General features: G+C 44.0%; 1 protein-coding gene across 2 annotated transcripts in view; it reads right to left on the bottom strand.

The window, feature by feature from the left end:
* Positions 1-10,857: 10,857 nt before the first annotated feature.
* Positions 10,858-22,348, bottom strand: part of dusp8a (dual specificity phosphatase 8a) — a 42,670-nt gene continuing 31,179 nt past the window's right edge. The window contains exons 1-5 of one of the 2 annotated variants that reach the window (XM_070550441.1): positions 17,859-18,204; positions 13,266-13,432; positions 13,018-13,177; positions 12,538-12,661; positions 10,858-12,323 (exon numbers count right to left, since the gene is read on the bottom strand). In XM_070550441.1, the coding sequence (XP_070406542.1) occupies positions 11,090-12,323; positions 12,538-12,661; positions 13,018-13,177; positions 13,266-13,432; positions 17,859-17,976 (1,803 nt within the window). In that variant the 5' untranslated portion in view covers positions 17,977-18,204 and the 3' untranslated portion in view covers positions 10,858-11,089. Of the gene's footprint in view, positions 12,324-12,537; positions 12,662-13,017; positions 13,178-13,265; positions 13,433-17,858; positions 18,205-22,348 lie in introns of those variants that run through there. The other variant, XM_015964894.3, reaches the window with a different exon arrangement.

The raw sequence follows: 22,348 nt of genomic DNA, 5'->3' as shown, positions 1-22,348 counted from the left end.
AGCTACCGTTATTGGATCAAATTGCACTGATGGGTCGTGCATAAGATGCATAAGCGATGAGAAGCAAAGAAAATAACTATCAAATATTTATTCAGAAAGCTATTTTAGGCTGCTGAACATCAGAAACAGGAACTGCGCTCGGGAGTGCAGAACGCTGCACAACAAGGGAGAGATTGTAGATGAGGCCGGTTACCTGAGATGCAGATCCATATAATGCAAGATGGGGGCACCTTGAAAGACCAACACACAGACACACACCCACACAATGAATGGATTATCTGGTATGATCTAGAATAAATAGTCATGCCAACATGGCCGATGGCTCATGGTGGAGAGTCTGAATGAAAGAAAAGGGGATTTACTTTGGGTTTCATTGAGACGATGGTCTTGTGTGTGTGTGTGTGTGTGTGTGTGTGTGTGTGTGTGTGTGTGTGTGTGTGTGTGTGTGTGTGTGTGTGTGTGTGTGTGTGTGTGTGTTTAGGGGGGTTCCCATGGCGGTCATACACAGTATAACACATAAGAAAACCAGAGGGGGCTCAGCTGGAGATCCTGGTAATACTATTACCCCTTCCTGTCTCCTATTCAACTCACTGAAGACAAAACCAAAGGAGCTTTTCAGACTGTTTGCTTCTTTAAAAAAAAAGGTTTTCCACTTTTCAGTCCCAGAACAAGCACACTAATTGTCTGGGCTTGGTGCATCCAAACAACAGAGACGTTTGATTCTAGCGAGGTGAAATTCCACCATGACATCATGAAACTAAAGCCACCTTTGTAGTCAAACCCCCATTGAGGGGATGTAATGATCGGACCACCTGCTGCAGGATTTGGACGGTTTTTATTTTTATTTTTAGCATCATTGAATCCTCTTGGGGTGACTGTCTCTCTTTGTCTTTCTTGCACAAATACACTTCATGTCATTGTGTCATTCCCTGGAGGTGAGCACTGTTCAAATACATCATGTCTTTAGTAAACACCCCACCCTCAGCAATCAGAGTCCAACTCAGATTATGGTTGAGGACAAGGAGAAACGATTCTTCCACCTCTGGTCATGCTTTTATGCTCAGCACTGTAGTTACAAATCATCAACACCACACTGTAAAAAAACAGAGAAAGAGACAAGAATTAATGTACTTTATTTCTACACAATACAGAGCCGTCCAGTACATCAGAAAACAGCATCCCTGCTGTAAAAATATCATAATTATGTGTAAACTCATATACCTTCATATAGTTGTAGTCGGTTACTGTGTTTGGTTTTTCTTTCCGTCATCTCTCGTCAACACGTGTTGGTGCATGGAGCTCCGAACACATAATGTTAGCAGGTTTTTTTTTTTTTTGGGGGGGGGGGGGGGGGGCATAGCTCATCAATGAGACACTGCCGCTTTTGAACACAGACGTGGAGAATTGTTCTCGTGCTGCAGTGTCCTTTGTTGGAGGTGGAAGCTCATGTCATATTGAATTCCTTGCACCAAGAAGTGTGGTGTTACACTGAAGCAGTTTGTGTGCCAGCGAGAGCGAGGTAAAAAAGCTGTCTGTTGTGACATTCCTGCCCGCATCAAGAAATGGCTCCATGACAGGACACGTCGTTTTCTGACAATCTCTCACCTGTGGGACGACTGGCATCCTTTCCTAAGTAAGGGAATACATTGCAGACACACTTTGTCTCTATATCTGTGGCCATCCAGAATTTAATACCAAATTCATCTGGCTTGCTGACAGTGTCCGAAATTAACACTCGCCACTCGCCAAATGCGAGCAAATTGCTCCATTTGGCGAGTAAATTTTTCAGCTCTATCTGCCACCTGGCGAGTAAATGTTTGCACCAAATTAGTTATGTTTATCAGTCATCTTCCATGGATGTCTGATACTCCTCCCGCCTGCACGCAACGTACACAAACGTACGCGAAACGTGAGCGCCGCATCCAACGTCATTTCCGCCTATCCCATTCAATCAGTTTATCAAGTTAGCAGTTAGCTTCGTGTTAAAACTAGCAGTGAAATGTGGCGGTTTTTAATTGGAGTCAGCCAGCCTTCCAAAAGAAAACTCGTCGAACTGGAAGAAAAACCACCAGGACCAGTGGCAACCAGAAGATTTTCTGAAAAGTGGCGAACTGGAGGTGGCGGAGTCGTGAGACAATGGCTACATTATGATGGCCACGTAGCGTTGCTGCCTTTCACAGACAACTGGCCCTCGGCATTCTTCACATATCCAAAAAATGCCCATACTTCCGGCTTTGTCTTCTTTGAGGGATAATAAACGTCCCGAGCGCTGCCGTCTCCTCCTGCCATTATTTCAGCTTTAGCTTCAAGAAAGTTTTGGTCGTAAACAACAAAGTGCGCATGTGCCGCCGGCAGCTTCAGCAGATGATACGGTGGCTGGTAAGGGTCACCGCGACTACACCGCAGCCACGGTAATCCACCGAGATAATATAGCTTTTTAAAAACAAGACGGTTATTATTATTGTCAACTTTTTTACCGGGGTTTACCGCTACACCGGTTACCGTGACAACCCTAGCCCTGACACACTTTCAGATATTCTCATGGTGAAGCTGTGTTCTCCAGAGATCAAGGACTATGACCCAAATGAGGCTGTAATGCTTTAGCACAAAGACGGTATCAGAAGCAGGAGGCCAGACTTCATGGACAGAGAAAACAAGGAGTCTGACTAGATTTCAGTGAAAGAGTTCATTAAAAACATCTCTATAAATAAATAGTAAAAATGACAAAAGAGTTGTTTTTCTTATTAATTGATGTTTTAATTATTTTGTCACTGTTTGGAATCAACATAATATAGAATAACATGCTTTAGGTAGATCTAAATCATTTAGAATTTTGGGTGGTAAAAAATATGCTTGGCCGGTAGATTTTCATCATCTACCGGCCAACTTGGCCGGTGAGTAAAAAATTAAATTTCGGACCCTGCTTGCTGACGATGTATGTGTACACAGACAACGGACCTTTGTTGGAAAAAGCTGTTGGTCAATTGTAATGTGTTGTCCTGGGCTGAAACTTGCTGCATCACAATATTGTACAGATTACTATCATGTACTAGACAATTAAAATAGTATCGGTCAGTTAATATAATATTAATACTTGACAATAATAAATTAATGAGCGTGTGTCAGCTGTCACATACTCGTTAATATCCGTTCACGTAACGTAGTTTAGCGCTTAGAGAGAGGGATAGAGACGCCTGTCATCCGGTTCTGGAGCTCATCCGACCCAGACACCAGCGAGCCAGTCGAGCTGGTAATTTTTGAGAGCTGTGCATCCTCTCCTGGTGGTCCAGGAGGCAGTTCTGATCTGGTTCCGACCCAGACACCAGTTCTTCTAGTGGTCGGTTCTGACCTGGTTCTGATGGTGATCTGAGCTCCAGGAATCCGCATTTAATTTTTTAAACCCCACCACGGGTCTCCGGAGCCCAGCGTGGAGCTCCCTGACCCAGTACCAACCGATGTGGGCTACAGAAGTCAGTCTTGTCAGCTGCACAAAACGCCCTCAGGCACGGAGAAAGAGGCGTTGTTCCTCTCATCAGGAAACCTGTGGACTCGATGTCTGGACAAGCTGGAGTTTGCTCAGCCTTCACAAACTATAGTTTATCAACATGAACACAATCCAAAACTAGTAAACACAATGACTCGATAATGTGACTTCTCTACCCTAAAACTACCCATTCTCCAAACTGAGCTGAGCCTAGCTTCTAACTCCCTTTGGTTACGTCAGAGGTTAGGATTTAGAAAAAAGGGCCTTTTTAGAAGCTTTACTGATAAAAGTCACTTTTTACTAGAAAAACTCTGCTGTTATGTATTTCAAAACGAAATATAATAATAATAATAAAAATACATTTTATTTAAAAGCGCCTTTCAGAACACCCAAGGTCACTTGACAGAAAACACGTAATAAAATACAATAAAACAATAATAAAACCCAAACAAGAAAAAAAAACAGAGAGAAACAGTTCAATAAAATCAGAGGTTGTAGGCAGATTTAAACATATGTGTTTTGAGTTTTGTTTTGAAAAGGGCAAAACTGTCGATGTTCCTGATGTCTGGGGGAAGAGAGTTCCAGAGACGAGGAGCAGAGCGGCTGAAAGCTCTGCTCCCCATGGTAGCGAGACGGGCAGAAGGAACCGCAAGATGGATAGAAGAAGAAGATCTGAGTGAATGGGATGGGGTGTGAATACTTATAAGGTCTGAGATATATGGAGGAGAGAGGTTGTGGATTGCTTTGAAGGTATGGAGGAGAATTTTGAAGATGGACCTGAATTTAACTGGGAGCCAGTGAAGCTGCTGGAGAACCGGGGTGATGTGGTGAAAGGAAGGGGTTCTGGTGATAATACGGGCTGCTGAATTCTGGACCATTTGCAGTTTATGAAGGAGTTTGTTGGGGAGACCATAAAGAAGTGAATTGCAATAGTCGATACGGGAGGTGACGAGGCTGTGGACGAGAATGGCGGCAGTGTGAGGGGTCAGTGAGGGGCGGAGACGGTTTATGGAACGAAGATGGAAGTATGCTGACTGAATTATGTTATTAATGTGAGCTTGAAAAGAAAGTGAGCTGTCGAGAATGACACCCAGACTCTTGACGTGAGGGGAGGGGGAGACTATGGCGCTGTCAATAGTTAAAGAAAAGCTGTCAGATTTTGAGAGGGTGGATTTAGTGCCAACTAGAAGAAGTTCAGTTTTATTGCCGTTGAGTTTGAGGAAATTAGAGGTGAACCATGATTTGATTTCAGAGAGGCAGAGTATAAGGGAGGAAGGTGGGAGAGTTGAGTTGGGCTTACTGGAAATGTAGAGCTGGGTGTCATCCGCAAAGCAGTGAAACTGGATATTGAATTTGCGGAAGATTTTGCCGATAGGGAGGAGATATACTATGAAGAGGAGGGGCCCCAGGACAGAGCCCTGGGGCACACCTGACTTGACTGGGGAGGGTTCTGAGGTAAAGGATTTTAACTGGATGAACTGAGTGCGGCCAGTAAGGTAAGATTGAAACCAGCGGAGGGGTGTGTGAGTGATGCCTAAGGAAGAGAGTCTATTAAGGAGGATGGGATGAGAAATGGTGTCAAAGGCTGCACTATCCACAATAAGCATTTCAAATAGTATTTTATGGACAGCATTTTATATGAATTAGAAAAAAATGTACCTGCAATTTGCCCTTTTAAGGCGTGGCAGGTCTTGAAGGGTCATAATGGACACGGATGAGCTGAGCTGAGCAGGGAAGCACCTGAAAACCTGGCGTGTGTGGAGGAAGCAGAGATAACAACAGTGGGTTAATAATGTGGGAACATACGTGAGTGTTTTGTTTTTACTGAAGCATTAATGCTTTTGGATCAGTCCTGATGTTAATAGGCTGTTAAAATAAAACAATCTAATAAATGGAAATAAATAACTATATTTTTAATCGTACAGTTTAGGGAGACTATGTCTCCTCCCCTCCCCTTCTGGTCAGCTCAAGGGTCTCCGCAACAACAAAAAAATGAATGCAAGTGAATGGAGTTATAAATGCCTTACGCCCTGTCATCACTTGTATGTCGTACTTCACTTGAAATGGAAAGAAATGATGTGAGTTTCGACCATGTCTCTCCTGTACTTTGAGATTTGTTAGCTTGTAAAAATTTGTAAATAAAATGACTACAAATCAGACGTCACACAGATGAAGTCACTGAAGAATCTCACATGGTCAGGTTGTTTGCTTTGGTTTCCCCCACTTTTAATGTTCCTTCTGCCATCCTGGAAGAAAGTCGAAGCTCAGTAACTCACAGCCATTTTCTTCTGCCTTTCTGATTCGATGACGTTAATATGATGAGACGCATTAGTAGCCCTACACCTATTGTCACACCAAACCTAAAATAACTTTAGCCATTGTTCAAAAACGAGTGCTTTCTGGGCATCAAATTCACAGATATCATATGTGAAATCCATGGACAGGATTAGAAATAATCTTGTTAACTTGCATTTTTTTCTCGTTCTTCCGGGGACCCGTACTTCGGAAGTAGATGGGTGTGACCTTTCTTCCTGAACAAGATTTATCCTGGGTTTTACATTCACATAATGGTGAATTGAAAGTTTTAATTTGGGAATTTTGTGTCCTTATCTTTGCTTCATGTTGAATATTACTTAATAAGGGTTGTAATAATACATAAGTTGGTGCATAACTAATAAAATAAAATGTGTCAGTCTGCAAATCATTTAAAGTATGTAACTTCAACAAAAAGCATTTTATTATAACTTCATTAAAACAAAAAACTGAAGCTGTTTTAAGATTTTTTCACTTTCATCTGTCAGTTTTTCTGGTTTCTCAAACTCTCCACCCCTGCTTCTTCACACTGATAAATCCTTGCTCCATAGACTGACTACTAAAGTTTCATTTGACTAAAAAATGTCTTTGATGCCAGACATAAAGTAGTGTGTTTGTTCTTTTAACTGGTGCAAAGTGATCATCTCTATTTGCCGTTTATTTGAACACTCAGCAGGCCTATAGCTTCACCTCCTGTTTTTTATGAAGAATCTGGCCGCTCAAAAGCTCAGGACTTTCTTTGTTCTATTTTTCACTTCACACTGTGACAGACAGGCTGCAGGGTGAGCGGTTCAGCATCCAGCAGGATACGGGTCGCTTATCGTTTTAAAATGAGTGAGGCCATATCTGAACGGCACCATGTGCTCCATAACTTCCTCACAAACCTTCTCTGTGTTAATAGAGCTGTCAGAAATGTGCTAAGACCCTCTCCACATGCTCCCTGATAGAATCACAGATGCTGGCGTTTGAACTGTTCATTGACAAAAAACTGGATAATCTCTTTAGCCCAGATGACGCAAGCTTTAAAATAAAACCGCAGCAGTTTTTGACCTCACCTCATTCCTTTTCTCTGTAGCGCTTGCCAGGAAAAGAAGCCAGTGCTTAATGTAGAAATGCCAATGTGTCACATGTACCTACATGCTCTGCTTCTATACTAGGATTAGTACTTTCTTTCCTCAAACACCTGCTTGATCAAATGACCTCTGCTCTCTGATACTGGAGACTTTAGGTACTGCAGGTGGCCATTTAATTACCTTCTAATGCATGAAAGAAACAGCGTATTCTACAGTAGCTTAAAAAATATCATCATGTAACATTGCAATGCATTGTGGGATGTAGCTCTAGACAAGAAAGTGTGGGGGTGAGGGGTGGGGGGTATGTTCTAATGGAAACACAAACGGTTGTTTTCGGCTTGGTCCTTGAGCTCAACCAGTGTCTATTTAATATAGCGTAATATTGTTTTTGGATGGTAATGTCCTCCTCCCCCCACCCCCCCAAAAAAAATTACGTCCATGGTCCGAATTGCTCTGCTCATCTCAAAGTTGTTTATTCGTTTCCAAACGATGTTCAAACGGGAAGGAACTAAAAACCACTGTTGAGGGTGGTGATAACCGGACTCTAAATGCCTACATCGGATGTCTGAGGGGACATTTTCATCCGTGTTCTAAAGCCTGGTAATGCCCGTGGCCACATCACACAGATAGAAGGGGAAACGGGCCAAGCTAAAGACAGATAAAGCAAAGTGTTGGCGGTATTTAGGTGAAAGAGCGTATTTTCACACTGTGGTGCAGATCAAGGGGTGCTCGTACATTCGTTCCAGAGATTTTGCAGTTGGGAAAGGTCCTACATCCAAGAATGACGAGCCGATACTAGCAACACTTTCAGATGTGGAGTTATCCAGGAAGCAGCAGTCTAGCCAAACTTCTCAGCCAAACAATATCCAAACGTGGACAAGAAAGGCTTTTGACCAGAGGTGGGTGGTATGTAAAAAGTAGCGACACAAATAATAACCTAATAGTTACAATAAGAACTTAGAGAAATTGTTAATTGAGCACTGAGTAATGTTTGAATATGGTGTCTGTCGGATGGTTTTTCATAAGGTCCAAGTCCTCTGTCTGTGTTTCTATTGGTAAATGCGGTTTGATGTCTAGCACTTGCACCCAGCAGCACTTGTGCAGCGACGTCAACTGTAGAATAGGCTATTCACACCGTAATGAAATAAAATATATTTAAACTGTTAGGTTAGGTTTAATTAGATGTATAGTAACATATTTACGGGAAGGCATTAACAGTGTTTCATCATGATATTGAGGTCATAGGGCAGCAGTGGCTCAGAAGGTAGAGCAGGTTGTCCAGTAATCAGAAGGCTGCAGTTTGATCCCGGCTCCAACCAGAGAATGCTGCTGTTGTGTCTCTGGGCAATATACTTAACCCACCTTACCAGCTGGTGGTGGTCGGAGAGACCAGGGTGACGCCAGTGTTCGGCAGGCTTCGCCTCTGTCAGTGCGCCCCGGGGCCGCTGTGGCTACATCGTAGCTCATCCCCACCAGCGTGTGAGTGATTGTGTTGCAAAGCGCTTTGGGGGGTTGTAGATGCCCAAGAAGGCGCTGTACAAATACAGCCCATTTACCATTTTCTAAATTCCAGGAATTGTTCTTGTTTAATTTCCTCTTTTGTACTTGATACATTGTTCTTGTAACCTTTATATGTCTAAGTTGTTATCGGTGGAGCTTTTGATGAGCCTAACTGACTTTTGTCTCCTCCTGCACAGCAATTTTACACTTACCCATTTTGTACTGTGCAAACAAATAGAAATATTCCATCTATGTATTTGCACTTGTGACAACTGCAAAGTTTTAACTAAATTTAACTATTTGCACTTTAGTGCAGTGAGGACAATGATCTTTTATTTTATGGTGTGAGAACAAATTTACTTTGCATCATCGTCAATTAAACTGAAGCTTTATCCATTTTTAACCCATGAATATAAGATTTGTTTTACCTACCAAAGAAAAATGTTAACGTGTTAAAAGTGTTTTTTTTTCTGGAATATTTAGTAGCATTATATCATTCTCAGCTCTGTTCATACCCCCCCAAAAACACACACACACAGGAAATAAAATAAAAAAGAGAAGGAAACAAGAGTTTGTATTTTGTCACGTCTGTATTTTTTGTCTCATTTTCACAAAACATGTACAGGGGAAGGAAAAGCCTTTCAATAGAACCTGAGGTATTTTTGCATCAAGCAGCCTAAGGTATCAGGATTTCATTTAGAAAAAAATCATCAGTGTTCCGAGATGCTGAGCTATTTACATAATAATAATAACAATAATAATAATAATAATATGGGACAGCCTGCGTTTATCCTTCTTACATAGCATAAGTAATTATCACAACGTTTCTCAAAAATATCAGAAGTTAAGAAAAGGAGATTTTTTTTAATCTCAAGGACTGAATTTGTAGTTGTAGCAGCATAAGGTCAAAGGTCAGAAAATGCCAGAGAGCTCACAAAGGGTCAAAGAAGAATAAAGACAAATTACAATATAAATAAATAACCATCTTGCACCAGGAGAGCAACGTTTCCACTTCAAATAATGAAGATGCTGATCTTTCTGTCCGTTGGGGAATGCAGGTTTGATGAAATCTTTGAAAATTTAAAAATTAAAAGCAAGAAGGGACATGGAGAGCGTGCGAGAAGCTTGATGGACATGCACGTTGCTGAAGTACCAGCAGCTGTGTATACCCTGTGCTGGGCTTGGCTTACTGTAAGATCCCCTGAGAATGAACAAAAAGGGTGTGTGTGTAGGGCCTATTCTTCATGGGTGAGGGCAAAGTGTGTGTCTAGTTTCAGCTTTGGTGGGACGTCATCCTGTGATGCTGGCTCAGAGTAAATACACTGAGTTTTAATATCCTAAACCTGTGAAAGAGTGTGTTGGTTTGCATAAAGTTGTCATGAGAGCCCTCGTGAACAGAGAGTGTGTGGCTATCTGCTCTCTGCACACGTAAAAATGTTTTAGTCAATGCCTGAGTCCTCGAAATTAAAACATGTTGTCATACATGTCATTAGTGGGACATCTGTCATGTCCTCAGAACGCAAAACAGAGACAAAACTTCATGAAATCACGTCTCCGGGGTGAGAAGAGTAAATGTTTACCAAAAAGCAGAAATCATACACCAGTCTCTCCAGAGAAATAACAGCACATTGCTTTCTTGGGTTTGTCAAATGTGTGTATTTGTATGAGTGTGTTTATAAATACCATACAGCAAATAATAATAATAATAATAATAATTCAACAAAAGGAAAACAAAGAAATAAATCCACAAAACATTATATTATTTCTCATTACCAGAATGAAGCAATACAATAAATTAAAACTATAACAGAACAGAAGTCCAGTAAATTTGCTATATATATTCATGTTGTATATATAGTATTTGTCCGTCTGTAGTCAGCCGTTCAGGTGCATGCTCACTGGTGGTGGATGGGTTCAGTGGGAGGATCCCAAAAGTCCATGCCGTTAACACTTGGAGCAGTCAAATACACACTGCCTTGGGGGGGGGAACTCGGCCCATTACGACCAGTTTTTGAGTCTTTTGTCAACTAAATGCTGAGGATCCTTCATCGTTTGGATTTGGTACCATGTTTGTGTTAAAAGTCCTTTGGATCTCTCGGTCTTGTGCTGTGATGACGGGAGGAGACTGCACCACCGCTGTTGGAGATGTTATGCTGCAGCATTTGGGGCAGGGAGAGGGACGGATGTAGCCGTGCACGGTTCTGAGGCTCTCTGACACAGGAGTGACGAAGCACTGGGAGGAGTAAAATCACAAGCTATACACCCACTGAAGCACATTACATTTAACCACAGGCAAAGAGGTTGTGTCCAAACTATGTCAAAAATCTGGGAAATTTATATATTCAGGATGCAACGTGGCATTTTCCTGCCTGGGATCTTTTTTTTTTTTAAATCTGTGACAGAGTTTATTAAAAGATACAGTACCAACAGTCGCCCCCTATTTTCTCAGACCTTTCCTAATGTGTGTTCAGAGGTGGTGGGGTCAGCCAAGCAGCACACCTGAGGCTCTGTCTGTCCAGGTGTGAATCCTATTTTGCTACCTTTTCACATTTACTTTCAGCTTGAATTTGTCCTTCTGTCAGCTGGAGTCTTTAACACTGCATGAGTGGAGTGGAAGGAGAAACTTCCGCTGCTCCACCTAATATGTCTTCTTTAAGTTCTCCCTATGATCAGGTCCACGTCTGCCCCGAGGGACAGTTCTAATAATGTCCATTATCTGTCAGGACACCTCAATGATCTCCATGCTTCCAGAGAAGCTCGACTGCTTCCCAATCTTCCCCAGTTCTTCTCTGGACCTTGTTTCACAAATGCTCTCCTCAAACTCCATCTGACAGCTGCGCCGCTTGAACTGTTTATCGGACGAAGACGTGCTGCTATTCGAGCTGCTGGACATGGTCACTGCTGACGAAGGCGTGGGGTCCCAGTGGTCTCTCTGTGTTGGAAGCACAGAAGGCTTCTCTCTTTGGGATTTGTCTCGTAACCTCACGCCTTCACTGCACCCAAATGCCACGTAGGCCGAGCTGCTCCCAAACCTCCCTGATGACTCTGCTCCCCTTCCGTCTCCTCCTCCCAGCTCCATTTCCCCCGGACCTCCTTCTTCTGCCCCAAAATGCCAGGGAGCATCTGTGGTTGGAGTAACTGGAGTGACTGGAGTGGTAGCCTGAACAGTGTCTCTGTGTTTGGTCCACATAGCTTCAGACCCCACAGTGGGCAGGGACGGTAGTGAGAGGAGCAGGGAGCCCTTCAGGTTTTCCTCCATACTGGGACTCTTGTGGTCCAGCAGCAAGTTGAGGGACTGTGGAGGTTGGTTTGGTCGGGTGTGGACTGGGGAACTTCCACAGCTGTGCTTGTTTTTTCTTCTTGATCTGGATGACGAAGTACTAGATCGATGCACTCCTTCGGTTCCACCAAGACCCAAACCTCCTACGCTGTCCCCGTTGATCGGAGAGGGAAAAGGGGAATCGGATGAGCTGGGGCTGTCAAGGACGGGCGACTGAGAGCAGACACCGTTGGACATGCCCGTTCCAGGGCTGTCAAGTTTGCAAAGCTTGGGGATGTCTTCAGAATGTGTGGGTGCCATGCTGGGGCAGTGTGGTCTGTTGGGGGAATACACAGACTTAATGTCTAGTGAGAAGGAGCGTTTGAGCCGGTTAGTGTCCATGATCCTCTCCGCTGAGAGGTGCAGGCCGTTGAAACCTTGCTGGAGGGAGGTGGGCGATGACAGCTTGGGTTCTGGCGGGATGTGAGAGTCTCCTACTTTTGAGTCGTAGTTGCTGTGATGCCCATTCATCTCAAACCCAGTGACCCCGTTAACATCTGAGTTTTGCTTAGTGCTGTTTTCAGTGTCTTCGGTGGTTAAAGCTTGTAGTAATCGTAGGCCCTTTTCAAACTCCAACAACTGACCCAGGAAGTTAAAGTTTGGGGATATGGACGGCCTCCTGTCCTTCACAAACCTGCCGAAAGACAGAAAACATAAGTCATGCAAATCCTCCTTTAACAGGAAAACCCTGACGAGGCCAAAATTAATACTGTCGTAAAGGTTTTGCTACCTGGCAACCGCCAATTCACATCACAAAAACCATTCCTTTCAATACTGAGGGGCATGTCTTTATTTAAACTGACACTTAAGTTCAGCTGGAGTTGGACGGGAGGGGCAAATAAATGTACCTGTAGGCGTCATCTGATGACAGGCCCATTGTCTTCATTATGTATGCGATGGCGATGGTTGCTGAACGTGAGATTCCGGCCAGGCAGTGAACAATCACTCTGCAGTTTGACACCTTAGCTTTGTCTGCAGGGAGGGAAGCAGCCAAGCATGAATACACACAATACTGTACATCCCCGACACATCTCCTGTTTAGACGACGGCCTCTGGAGACAACAGATCTTTAACTAGACGAGTGATGGGATTCAGGCATCCTATAGCTAACAACAATCAAACCTAAGCTGTGTGTGAAAGCTCTTATAACTGTGACAAAATGCGGATATGTTGTATTGAATATCAGCATTCTTGGACATAAGTTGAGACGAGTTCACTTCCTTGTAATGACACCTCTCTCTGCGTCTACTGTACCAGCAGCTGCTAATCTTCCCCTTCAATCTAATCATATCTATAACTTGTTTGAATACAGTTTTGCCATTTCTTACCGATGAATTCATTGGTTTTGTCCAGCCAGGGCAGCAGCTTCTCACAGTAGTTGTCATTAACTGGAATCCGCATGAAATGGCTCTCGCTGATGAAATCTGGCTTGGGACAGGTGTTGCTGGCATTTAGCACATAGGTGATACCATTCTGAGCCATCAGATCCTATGAAGATGAAAAACCAGTGTAAGGATTAGGGTTGACATTGTTGCCAAGCGGTATTAGGCATTCATTCAACTGCTTTAAGTCATACCTTGTTGAGAACATCTTTCTGTGAACCCAGGTAGAGGTGTGGCAGGATGCGTGTGGGACCTACATTAGCCACAGGCAAACACGGCTGGGACAAGCTCATTGGTAGAGCGGTGGCTGGCTTCCCCTCACAGAGGCCGGGGAAACAGGAGGAGAAAGCAGCAAAACCTCCTGCAGGGAAAGAGAGAAGACAAAAAAAATGGTTAGGTGCATTAATGCTTTTCCATGCAACAGTCACACGGCTGTGGAAACTCCTGCAAACCCTTCAATGAACTCATCGGGGACAACGCTCCACCCTGAGCATGGTGGAGGTTGAATCAGGGTCCCGCTAAGGGAAACAGAAGCTGAAAAAAAAATGTAGGCTCTCTCTGCTTCTGTGCACAATTGGGTTAACTGCTGTGCAGCCAAGAATGCATGTCTGGCCCTTTAAGAGGTAGGCGGCGCCAGCTTTGATGTGATGTGTGTATGTGTGCCTGTGTGTGTGTGTGTGTGTGTGTGTGGCTCTGTTTCCTGCATGAGCTCATGTCCTGTAGAAGTGCATTGCGTCAGGCTGAGGGAATGAGAGAGGCCACAGGTGCTGGGCCAGGACAGAGGCCCAGTAACATCCACGCACGCACACACACATGCATGTACGCACACACACACACACTTTACAGCACTGTGGTTTTATAACTACAAGGTAGGAACGAGAGTAACGACTTTGGGATGAGGAATGTGCATGTGTGTGTGTGTGTGTGTGTGTGTGTGTGTGTGTGTGTGTGTGTGCGCGCGCATGTGTACGTGTGTGTGTTTTGAGGTGTGTTGACAGGAGAAGGGTGTGCTTCAAGGAAATGTTGAGCCCCAGAAAGGAGATTAGAATCTAATCTAGGTTCAGCCCTGCTTGACCCAATCTGGGACAAAGTGTGCACTCCAAGCGCGCGCACAGAGAGTGAGAGTGAGTGAGACATGACATCACTGACCAAAAGTAGCACACGCAGCGCTGTGCAAGCAGGATATATTGTAACCCAAATGCACCGCTCATGTAGCAGGAACTGGTCAACCTGTTTCAACACCGTTTACAACAGCAGACCTGTTCTCCAGGATAAATCATTAAAATAAACAGAGAATACAGTATTCCCAGTTTCATCCAAGCTGTTCTGGGCGTGCTGTCACTTTAAGAGCGGAGCGAAGCAGGCCTATCCGTTTTCAGCTATTAATGGCAACCGACGGAGCGATGACATCAGTGCTTCACAGGAGGGGTGAAGAGGAGAGAAGGGTAGTTTTCAGAGGAAAACCTTGAGTGATGCCGTGCTGGCCTGACTTTGTCCTTCAACCTTTGAGACCTTTTTGGTGTCAACAGAACAGACAAACTTTGTCCCACGACTCGTCAAGAGCTCCAGTGTGTGGTGATGTGTTCTCACTAATTGATAAAACAGACAGAGGAAGGACTCTTTGAAGGGCTTCTTCCTGGTTTCTCTGTCCCCTGGTGGCGTTTGTTAGCACAGATAAACACAAACCCAAAACAAACATTGTGTAACAAATGCATAATGTGTACTGTATCTATATGAGGAAGGGCCACATTCCTGGAGGCCGTTAGGTTAACAGGAAACGCCTCACGCAGTAACTATTTCCCTTTCGCTGTGAAGACATTGTTAGAGAGTTGCTAGAAGGTCTGAAGACAGGATGTTCCAAAAGTGGAGACAGTGTGAGCGGCTAAAGCTGCAAAGAAAGTGTGTTTTTGTGAAGGAACTACTCATTCCCTCTTTGATCTAGTGTTAGGATTAATAATTACAGCAGCGACTAATGTAGCAGAATCCATCCTGTGTTAAATAAACAAAAATGGCAGGGCGGTGTGTGACAGAGGGAGTGAGGTAGGACTTTCCAGCATAAAGGAAGATTGAAGTCAGAGATTAAAATGCAGAATGTTTTTTGTAAAGAGCCATTACCCTACGTCAACGCGATTACAAACACCTTCCTGTTATCAAAGCCTTGCACGGCCAGTGCTAATGGACGTTAGTCACAGAGGAGATAGCGTGTTATTGCCCCCCCAGTCACTCATTCTGCTTAACACTGCCATGGCAACAAGAAAGTGCTGTGATGTTGATGACAGCTGGTTTAACATGTCAGGTTAAAGCCATTCTGACAAGTTGTCAAAACGTCTGATGTGCAGCAGCGAGCACGAAAACAGCCCAGAGACATGGCCGAACAGAAGCAAACATACAGAACAGATTACGCATGTGTCCATTCCTATCTAAACAGCAGCGCGCTCATGCTGGAGTCACAGAAAATACCCACCCGGCGGTGACACCAGGGTGACATCAGACAGTCAAACATGGAGAGATGAGTTCACCCCGACACTAAAGGAAAATCAACTTTAATGCTGGAAATAAGAACGGAACGTGCTGCAAGATGAGCCCAGAGAGACAAAACCACATCTACAGCAGCTTTAGAGAAGAAACAAGAGATCTCCGTGGGACGCAGATGGAAGCTTGTGTGAAAGATGAAGTCACACGCTTGAAGTCATGAAACTATCTTTAACAGGATGTGACTAAACACTCTGTAATAAAGAAGCAAATGTCCAGGCAGGAGGAAAGTACATAACCAGGAAAGAGGGCACTGTGTCGCCATCGGCATCCTTTTTCCGTTCTTCTCTGCCCACTTCGTCATTTATGCAACTGATTATTTTCCTCTTCTGCTCTGCCAAAGTGAGGAACTCAGGCCTCCTTTGTTCCCTGCTCCTGAGTTCTCCACGTCACTCTGCTGACCTTTCAAATAGTTCTAATGCAGCACCAGAGGAAAGAAACGCTAATTGTAAATAATCTAAAACGATAAACAAATGGATCATTTCCTGCACCGTGGCTGATTCCAGCTTGGTGTTTTTTCCATCATTCATCTGTGCACAGAGGCAGGGAGCTTTAAAGTTAACTGGAGGTGGACACCCAGAGATAAAGATCCATGCAGCACCTGCCAGGCGGTTCTGGTTTAATGGGAGCGCTGCTGTTACATCACTGCTGCTGGTACAATCGACTGCCTTGTCAATACGAGCCCCTCCACCCTCCCCAGTGAGGGTGCAGCCGCCTCTGTGTAGCTTTCAGTTACCTTTAATGAAGCGGGGGGGTGCATGTGCACACACACACACACACACACACACACACACACACACACACACACACACACACACACACACTACAATGGCCAGGGGGACATTGATTTGTGTGAATGACTACCCTGCACCCCTCCGTCTCTTTCCTCTGTGGTTCATATCAAGGGAGACATGACGCCATCCCTCTGTGCCCCTCCAGCTGTCCCCTCCACTGCGAGGGGGGGGGGACATTAGCATCTCAATGCGAGCCCCCCAGCCTCCTAACATGACATCATTGCACACATGTCCCTCTCAGCTCCACAAAGGCTGTGCTGCAGCCCGTAGCAGCGGCGTTTTTCAGATTGAGCAACAGCAGCCAGAAATGTGCAGGCTGACAGAATAGAGGTGAGGTCATTTCTTTCTAGGCTTTAGGACAGATGTATGATTAACACCACGTCATGCTGGCTGACGGTTAAACAGTTTATTGCCCCTGTATCTCACTAGACAGATAGCGGGAGCATGCGACTTTGATCAGGTTCAGCAGGATGTGGCCACAAACGCTGTTTTACTTCAGTTTGCATTCACAAGTAGACTTGCACGCAGCTGTGCTAACATGCTTCTGTTCTTCTGACGACTAGTTTCTTCTGCTGCTGGTATACAGGTGTGATTTCTTCTGCTGCTGGTTGTGCATCCAAATGTGTACCACTGTGTGTTTGTAAAGAGCTGCAGGTGCACAGAGGTGCTGAGCTTTAAATCAGTGCTGTGATAACGTGAATGTGACTATCAAAAATCAACCGTCCTCCTGTAGAGCCGCTGCACACGCAGGGTTGTGTGTTTTGGGGATTTTTCTTCAGTATCTTTGCTCTGCATTGCCTCATCGCTCTGTGTGAAACGATGTTCTGTTAAACACCTGCAGAGCACCCTGCACGCATATTGATAGCAAAATCTCCACAAGACACCGTTCTGCAGCGGGGGGATGAGTGTAAAAAGCCCGAGCAGAAGACTGAGAAAGAGCTTTTGTAACATCTCACTGATGAGAGTATGAGCACTACGTCATACTCTCAATCTCTCCTTTACGCTTTTTTCTTCCTCGTCTTCTTTCCCTTCATTGCTTCTCATTTTCATGATGTCATCCCCCCCCCCCTTCTTTTTTTCCTGACTTTCTAAACACATTAGGTGCATGAAAAGAAGAGTGTGAAACAATTAGCAGGGCTGCCTGTTCTTGCAAGCTTCTTGTAGCTTGTTGGGCGGTATGGTTATTGATCTGGTTCAGATCATTAAAATGTACTTCACATCTATCCTCTGCAGCATGCATGGACTGGAAAACACAGAGTGTGACACCTTTGTGGTGATCTGCAGTGCCCTTAAACATTATTGAGGAAAAAATAAATGTGTGTTGCCGTACGAATCTTGTGCGTGCATATCAACACACAGGCCTTTATCCTCTACGTGTTGCTTTTAAAAATTAAAAGCACATTCTTTCCCGCTTGCAAACAAACACACATAGATGAATCCTTTCTCAAGGTGGATACAAACCTCGGAGCTCTCTTCCCTGCTTCATCCGTCGGACCCGGATCTTCAGCCTCATGTCTGTGTCCTGCAGGTCCGGCCAAAAGCAGTCCTCTGCTGGGGCGATCACCACATCCAAAGGCATCCCTCAATGCAAACCCGGATTTACACGCGTGCACTCAGATACAAAAATGTTCTGGGTCTCTTTCCTTTACGGATGGAACGACCCTTGACAGAGAAAAAATATCAGAACAAACAAAAATTGTTCTTCCTAAAAGGATGAAGGAATTGAGCCCTCACGCTGAGAGTGGAAAAGAAAAATACCACAAAACTCCCTTCTGGTCAAATTATTGCTCAGGGTCCAGGGAGTGAAAGACAGGGACCTTGGACAACAAAAAAATAGCCCAAAGTGTCCTCAAGTCAACATCTGGTCAAAATCCTGAGCAAAACCCACAAAATTCCTAAAATGCTCCTGCGTCAACGTTTGGCATGCTTTGTGGTTTTCTGATGACTGGTCGTATCAGAGAGCAGGACGAGAAAACAGAGAGTAGTCTGCAACGCCTGAATGTAAACGGCAGCTGTGATCCGCCTGCAGCTGGCTTACAGAGTGCCTGTGTTCCTCTGAGCGCTGTCTCCGTCTCTGAGTCCACGGCCAGGAGAGCAGCCCACTATTGTTGTGCTGCTTCTCTCTCCCTCTCTCATTCGCTCAGTCACTGCCTCACACTCCTCCCTCTGCCACCCTCCTCCTCTGAAAGGATGACGGAGTCTCTCTCTCTCTCTCTCTCTCTCTCTCTCTCTCTCTCTCTCTCTCTCTCTCTCTCTCTCTCTCTCTCTCTCTCTCTCTCTCTCTCTCTCTCTCTCTCTCTCTCTCTCTCTCTCTCTCTCTCTCTCTCTCTCTCTCTCTCTCTCTCTCTCTCTCTCTCTCTCTCTCTCTCTCTCTCTCTCTCTCTCTCTCTCTCTCTCTCTCTCTCTCTCTCTCTCTCTCTCTCTCTCTCTCTCTCTCTCTCTCTCTCTCCATCTCTCTCCATCTCCCTCCCTCTCTCTCTCTCTGCGCTTGAATGAGCTCACTTGCCGTGAGTTCAGACTCTACACAATTTCTCTTCTGGAGCCAGCGCTCCGTCATAGCGAATATCTGTGGCACGTAACCACATTCCTTACTCATCCAGCAAGTATGCAGCCACCTCAGGGGCCCAGCTATATAGCTGGCTTGTGTCCAGGCAGAACAACCACTAAGACGAAGCTATCACGCTTTTAGCAAGGAACTACGAAGCTACAGTGCTTAATAATGTTTGTCATCCAGTTAAACCTGCTGTGTGCAAAAAATGTTTCAAAATAGGATGATTTCTGCACCTGAATTATGATTTAACCCATAGTTAAATTAAAACGATGCTTATGTGTGTATTTGCACAAAGCTAAACAGTAAAGATTTCCCTGCAGATATGTGTCTAGAGAAGACGTCATGTGTCCACAAAGGTTTCTCGTTTATGCCTAATGCACCTGTGAACATTACGCTCTCACAGTAGGATTTACGGCAGAGGAGAGTGACTGTGAGTGAATTAAGTAAAATCAAAAGTAAAAAGGAGAAATGTAGGTAAATGAGAACTGAAATAACCCAGTTGATGAGGAGGCCAAACAGGTTTGAGGCATTCAGCGACGTTCATTTGTTAGGTTTCAAATTCTTGATGCTTCACTACGGAATTAGGATTTAAAATTTTATATGTATTCTGTCTTCATTCGTGTACCTCATAAGCAGTAATATTTTGCACATCAACATTTTGCCCCATTGAGACACAACTGATTACGTTCAAACTAGGTCAGATGGTCCTTATGTCACCGCCCAGATCCAAGGAAAGACAATATAGAAGATTTCCAGGGTGGGGGCCAGCTGCGTGTTGTCTGAGCTCATCGCATCAGGACCCCTGAATGATCACACACGGGTGAGAACACGGCCTTGCGTCACCCTCTGCTAAACAGCAGGATAGAGAGAAAATGGGTCATGCTCCTGGTGGTTAGCTTAGTGACACGTTTCTGGAGAAATGCACAAGCCTGACATCACTTAGACGTTTCTGGAGAAATGCACAAGCCTGACATCACTTAGAAGTTATCTCCATCTGCAAATGGATGAAATAGGAATGGCACTCCACATTGGTCAACAAGGGTCTTTACACTTTGAACACATCGTTTAATTGCATCCCAACTTCCTTTAGATGTTCTCACGGTGTGGCTTGAGGCCATAAACCAAGCAGCATCTACCTTTTAAAGCTCAAACTCTCTCAGGTCCCTAAAGGAAACATCCTTCCTCATAAGCCTCGCTTCCTCCTCCTCCCCTGGTCCTCAGCTGGGTAACAGGGCTCAGAATAGTAGGGGTGTTAATTAGTGGATTACAGCCAAAACACTAAAAATGACAGCCTGGCCTTTTTTATTTATTGCTGCTACAGAAATAGGTGGGACAGTCACTCGTCTAAGATTCCCCTGTAAGATTTACAGCAGGTGGAGGGCTTGTTACTGGGGCAACACACAGTTTACACACACATAAACATTCAGAGAGAAACGCCAAAACAGATGCGGAGAAGAGTTTGAGATTGAGACATAAAGATGGGTGAAGACCATAAGGGCCCCATAGAGACCAAATCAAGTTGTGCACTGCAAAAACTGATTTTCTAAAAAAGTAAAAAAAAAAAAAAAATTACTCGGTTGCTGAATTCTTAAAACAAGCGAAAGTATCAAGTTTTAATGTATTTGCTTCTTTTAGGACTTCAGCAACTATTGCTAACCAAATTGGCTGATTTTCTTTTGCTGCTAACAAAAACAACTGATCATATTGACCTGATTTTAAGTAATGCAATTTTTCTAGAGGTGCTTTAGGTGTTCATAATTGTAAAGCACATTGAATTCAGAGCCGTGTCCAGGACTTTTGAAATGGGGTGGCCCATGTGGGGCACTTGTTTATTCATGGGTGGCACCAATGGTTATGCTTATTTATTTATTTACACAAATCATTTATTTATTTATTTACTTTCTAGTGAATTTTTGAGTTTCACATTGCACAATCACCTTCTTTTTTTTCTTCTTCATCTTCTACTTTTGTGGTGGTTAGCAAGTCACTTCTTGTTGCATTACTGCCACCAACTGGAGTTGAGTGGGACTCTAAATGCTATGTATGTGAATATGAAAACATATTAAATATTATTAATACTACACACCTGGGCTAGAAAACAAGGTGAAAGGTGCATGCAACCACACACTATTTTGGAGTTTACAACCCAAGCCTTTTGTCGACAATGTAAAGTCAATTTAAACTGAAACTTAGTGGGGTGGCATCTGGGGTGGCCAATCATATTCTAAGGGATGTGCTACCCCAGGCCACTCCCTGGACACGCCCCTGATTGAACTGCCTCTGTGTTTGAAATGTGCTCTATAAATTAAGATGCCTTGCCTTGCCTTATCTTTCTTTAGACTAAAATTAAGATTAAATGTCCACAAAATAGTTTTTAAAAACTTTTTTTTAGAAATAAGTTTTTGCATGAAGCAGGGAGAAATCTGGATTTTCTTGAGTAAAACTGTAAAATTCTACAATAAAAGCAGTTTAAATATTTTAAAGTGACATATTAATTAAGTTGTACAAGAAAGAGAGTACTAACTTATGCACTCAACGTCATTTTTGTCAATGAACCGGTTATATCGTTGGCCATTTTGTGAAGATTTGGTCTAATTCACTAACTCTTCTCTGATGAACCCAAAAAAACACTTTGTCAACAGAAAGGCTGGAAGGTTTTTCTAAAGATACGTTACCTACAGCCCGTTCTGGAAAATCTAGGAATTTGAGATAATCATGTCTCTTATTTCTCTTAAAAAGGAGAAAAAAATCTAAAGAGAGTGTGTATCTTGGTACAAACCCTCACCAGGCATGGTTGCACTGACACATAAACATAAAAACCTATTTTAATCATCATTTAACACATTTTCTCGAAGCCCGTCTCCTGTTTTTTTTTCTTTCCTCAACTGAGACAGGCAGGAACAGGAACGTCATCCTACACCACAGATCGTCTATCAAGATACCACAGGAAAGAGAGACGTCATCCTCTGCATGGTAGGTTAGGGTGGTGAGTTAATGTGTGTGTTTAGTCTCCTCTATGTGTGTGTGTGTGTGTGTGTGTGTGTGTGTGTGTGTGTGTGTGTTTGCATGAAGATAGAAGATGTTTCTGCAGGGGCAGATAGCTATTTACACTACATACATACAAATTTGTGTATTTTTCAGTGTGCATGCTCAACAGTTTGTGTGTGTGTGTGTGTGTGTGTGTGTGTGTGTGTGTGTGTGTGAGAGAGAGAGAGAGAGAGAGAGAGAGAGAGAGTGTTGATAGTACTGGTTGTCAGGGGATCAGTAACAGGGCTGCTCTTGCAGTGATGTAATGCCTACAGGAGAACACAGCTGCCATGCCGAGGGGGTGAAGTAGTCACCAGGGGAGATGGAGGGAGATGTAGGGAGGATGGATGAAGCAATTGTAGCTGGAGGAGGG

This window comes from Nothobranchius furzeri, chromosome 4 (genome assembly GCF_043380555.1).
Source record: "Nothobranchius furzeri strain GRZ-AD chromosome 4, NfurGRZ-RIMD1, whole genome shotgun sequence".
Taxonomy (NCBI): Eukaryota; Metazoa; Chordata; class Actinopteri; order Cyprinodontiformes; family Nothobranchiidae; genus Nothobranchius; species Nothobranchius furzeri.
This window is presented reverse-complemented; position numbering and strand designations above follow the sequence as displayed.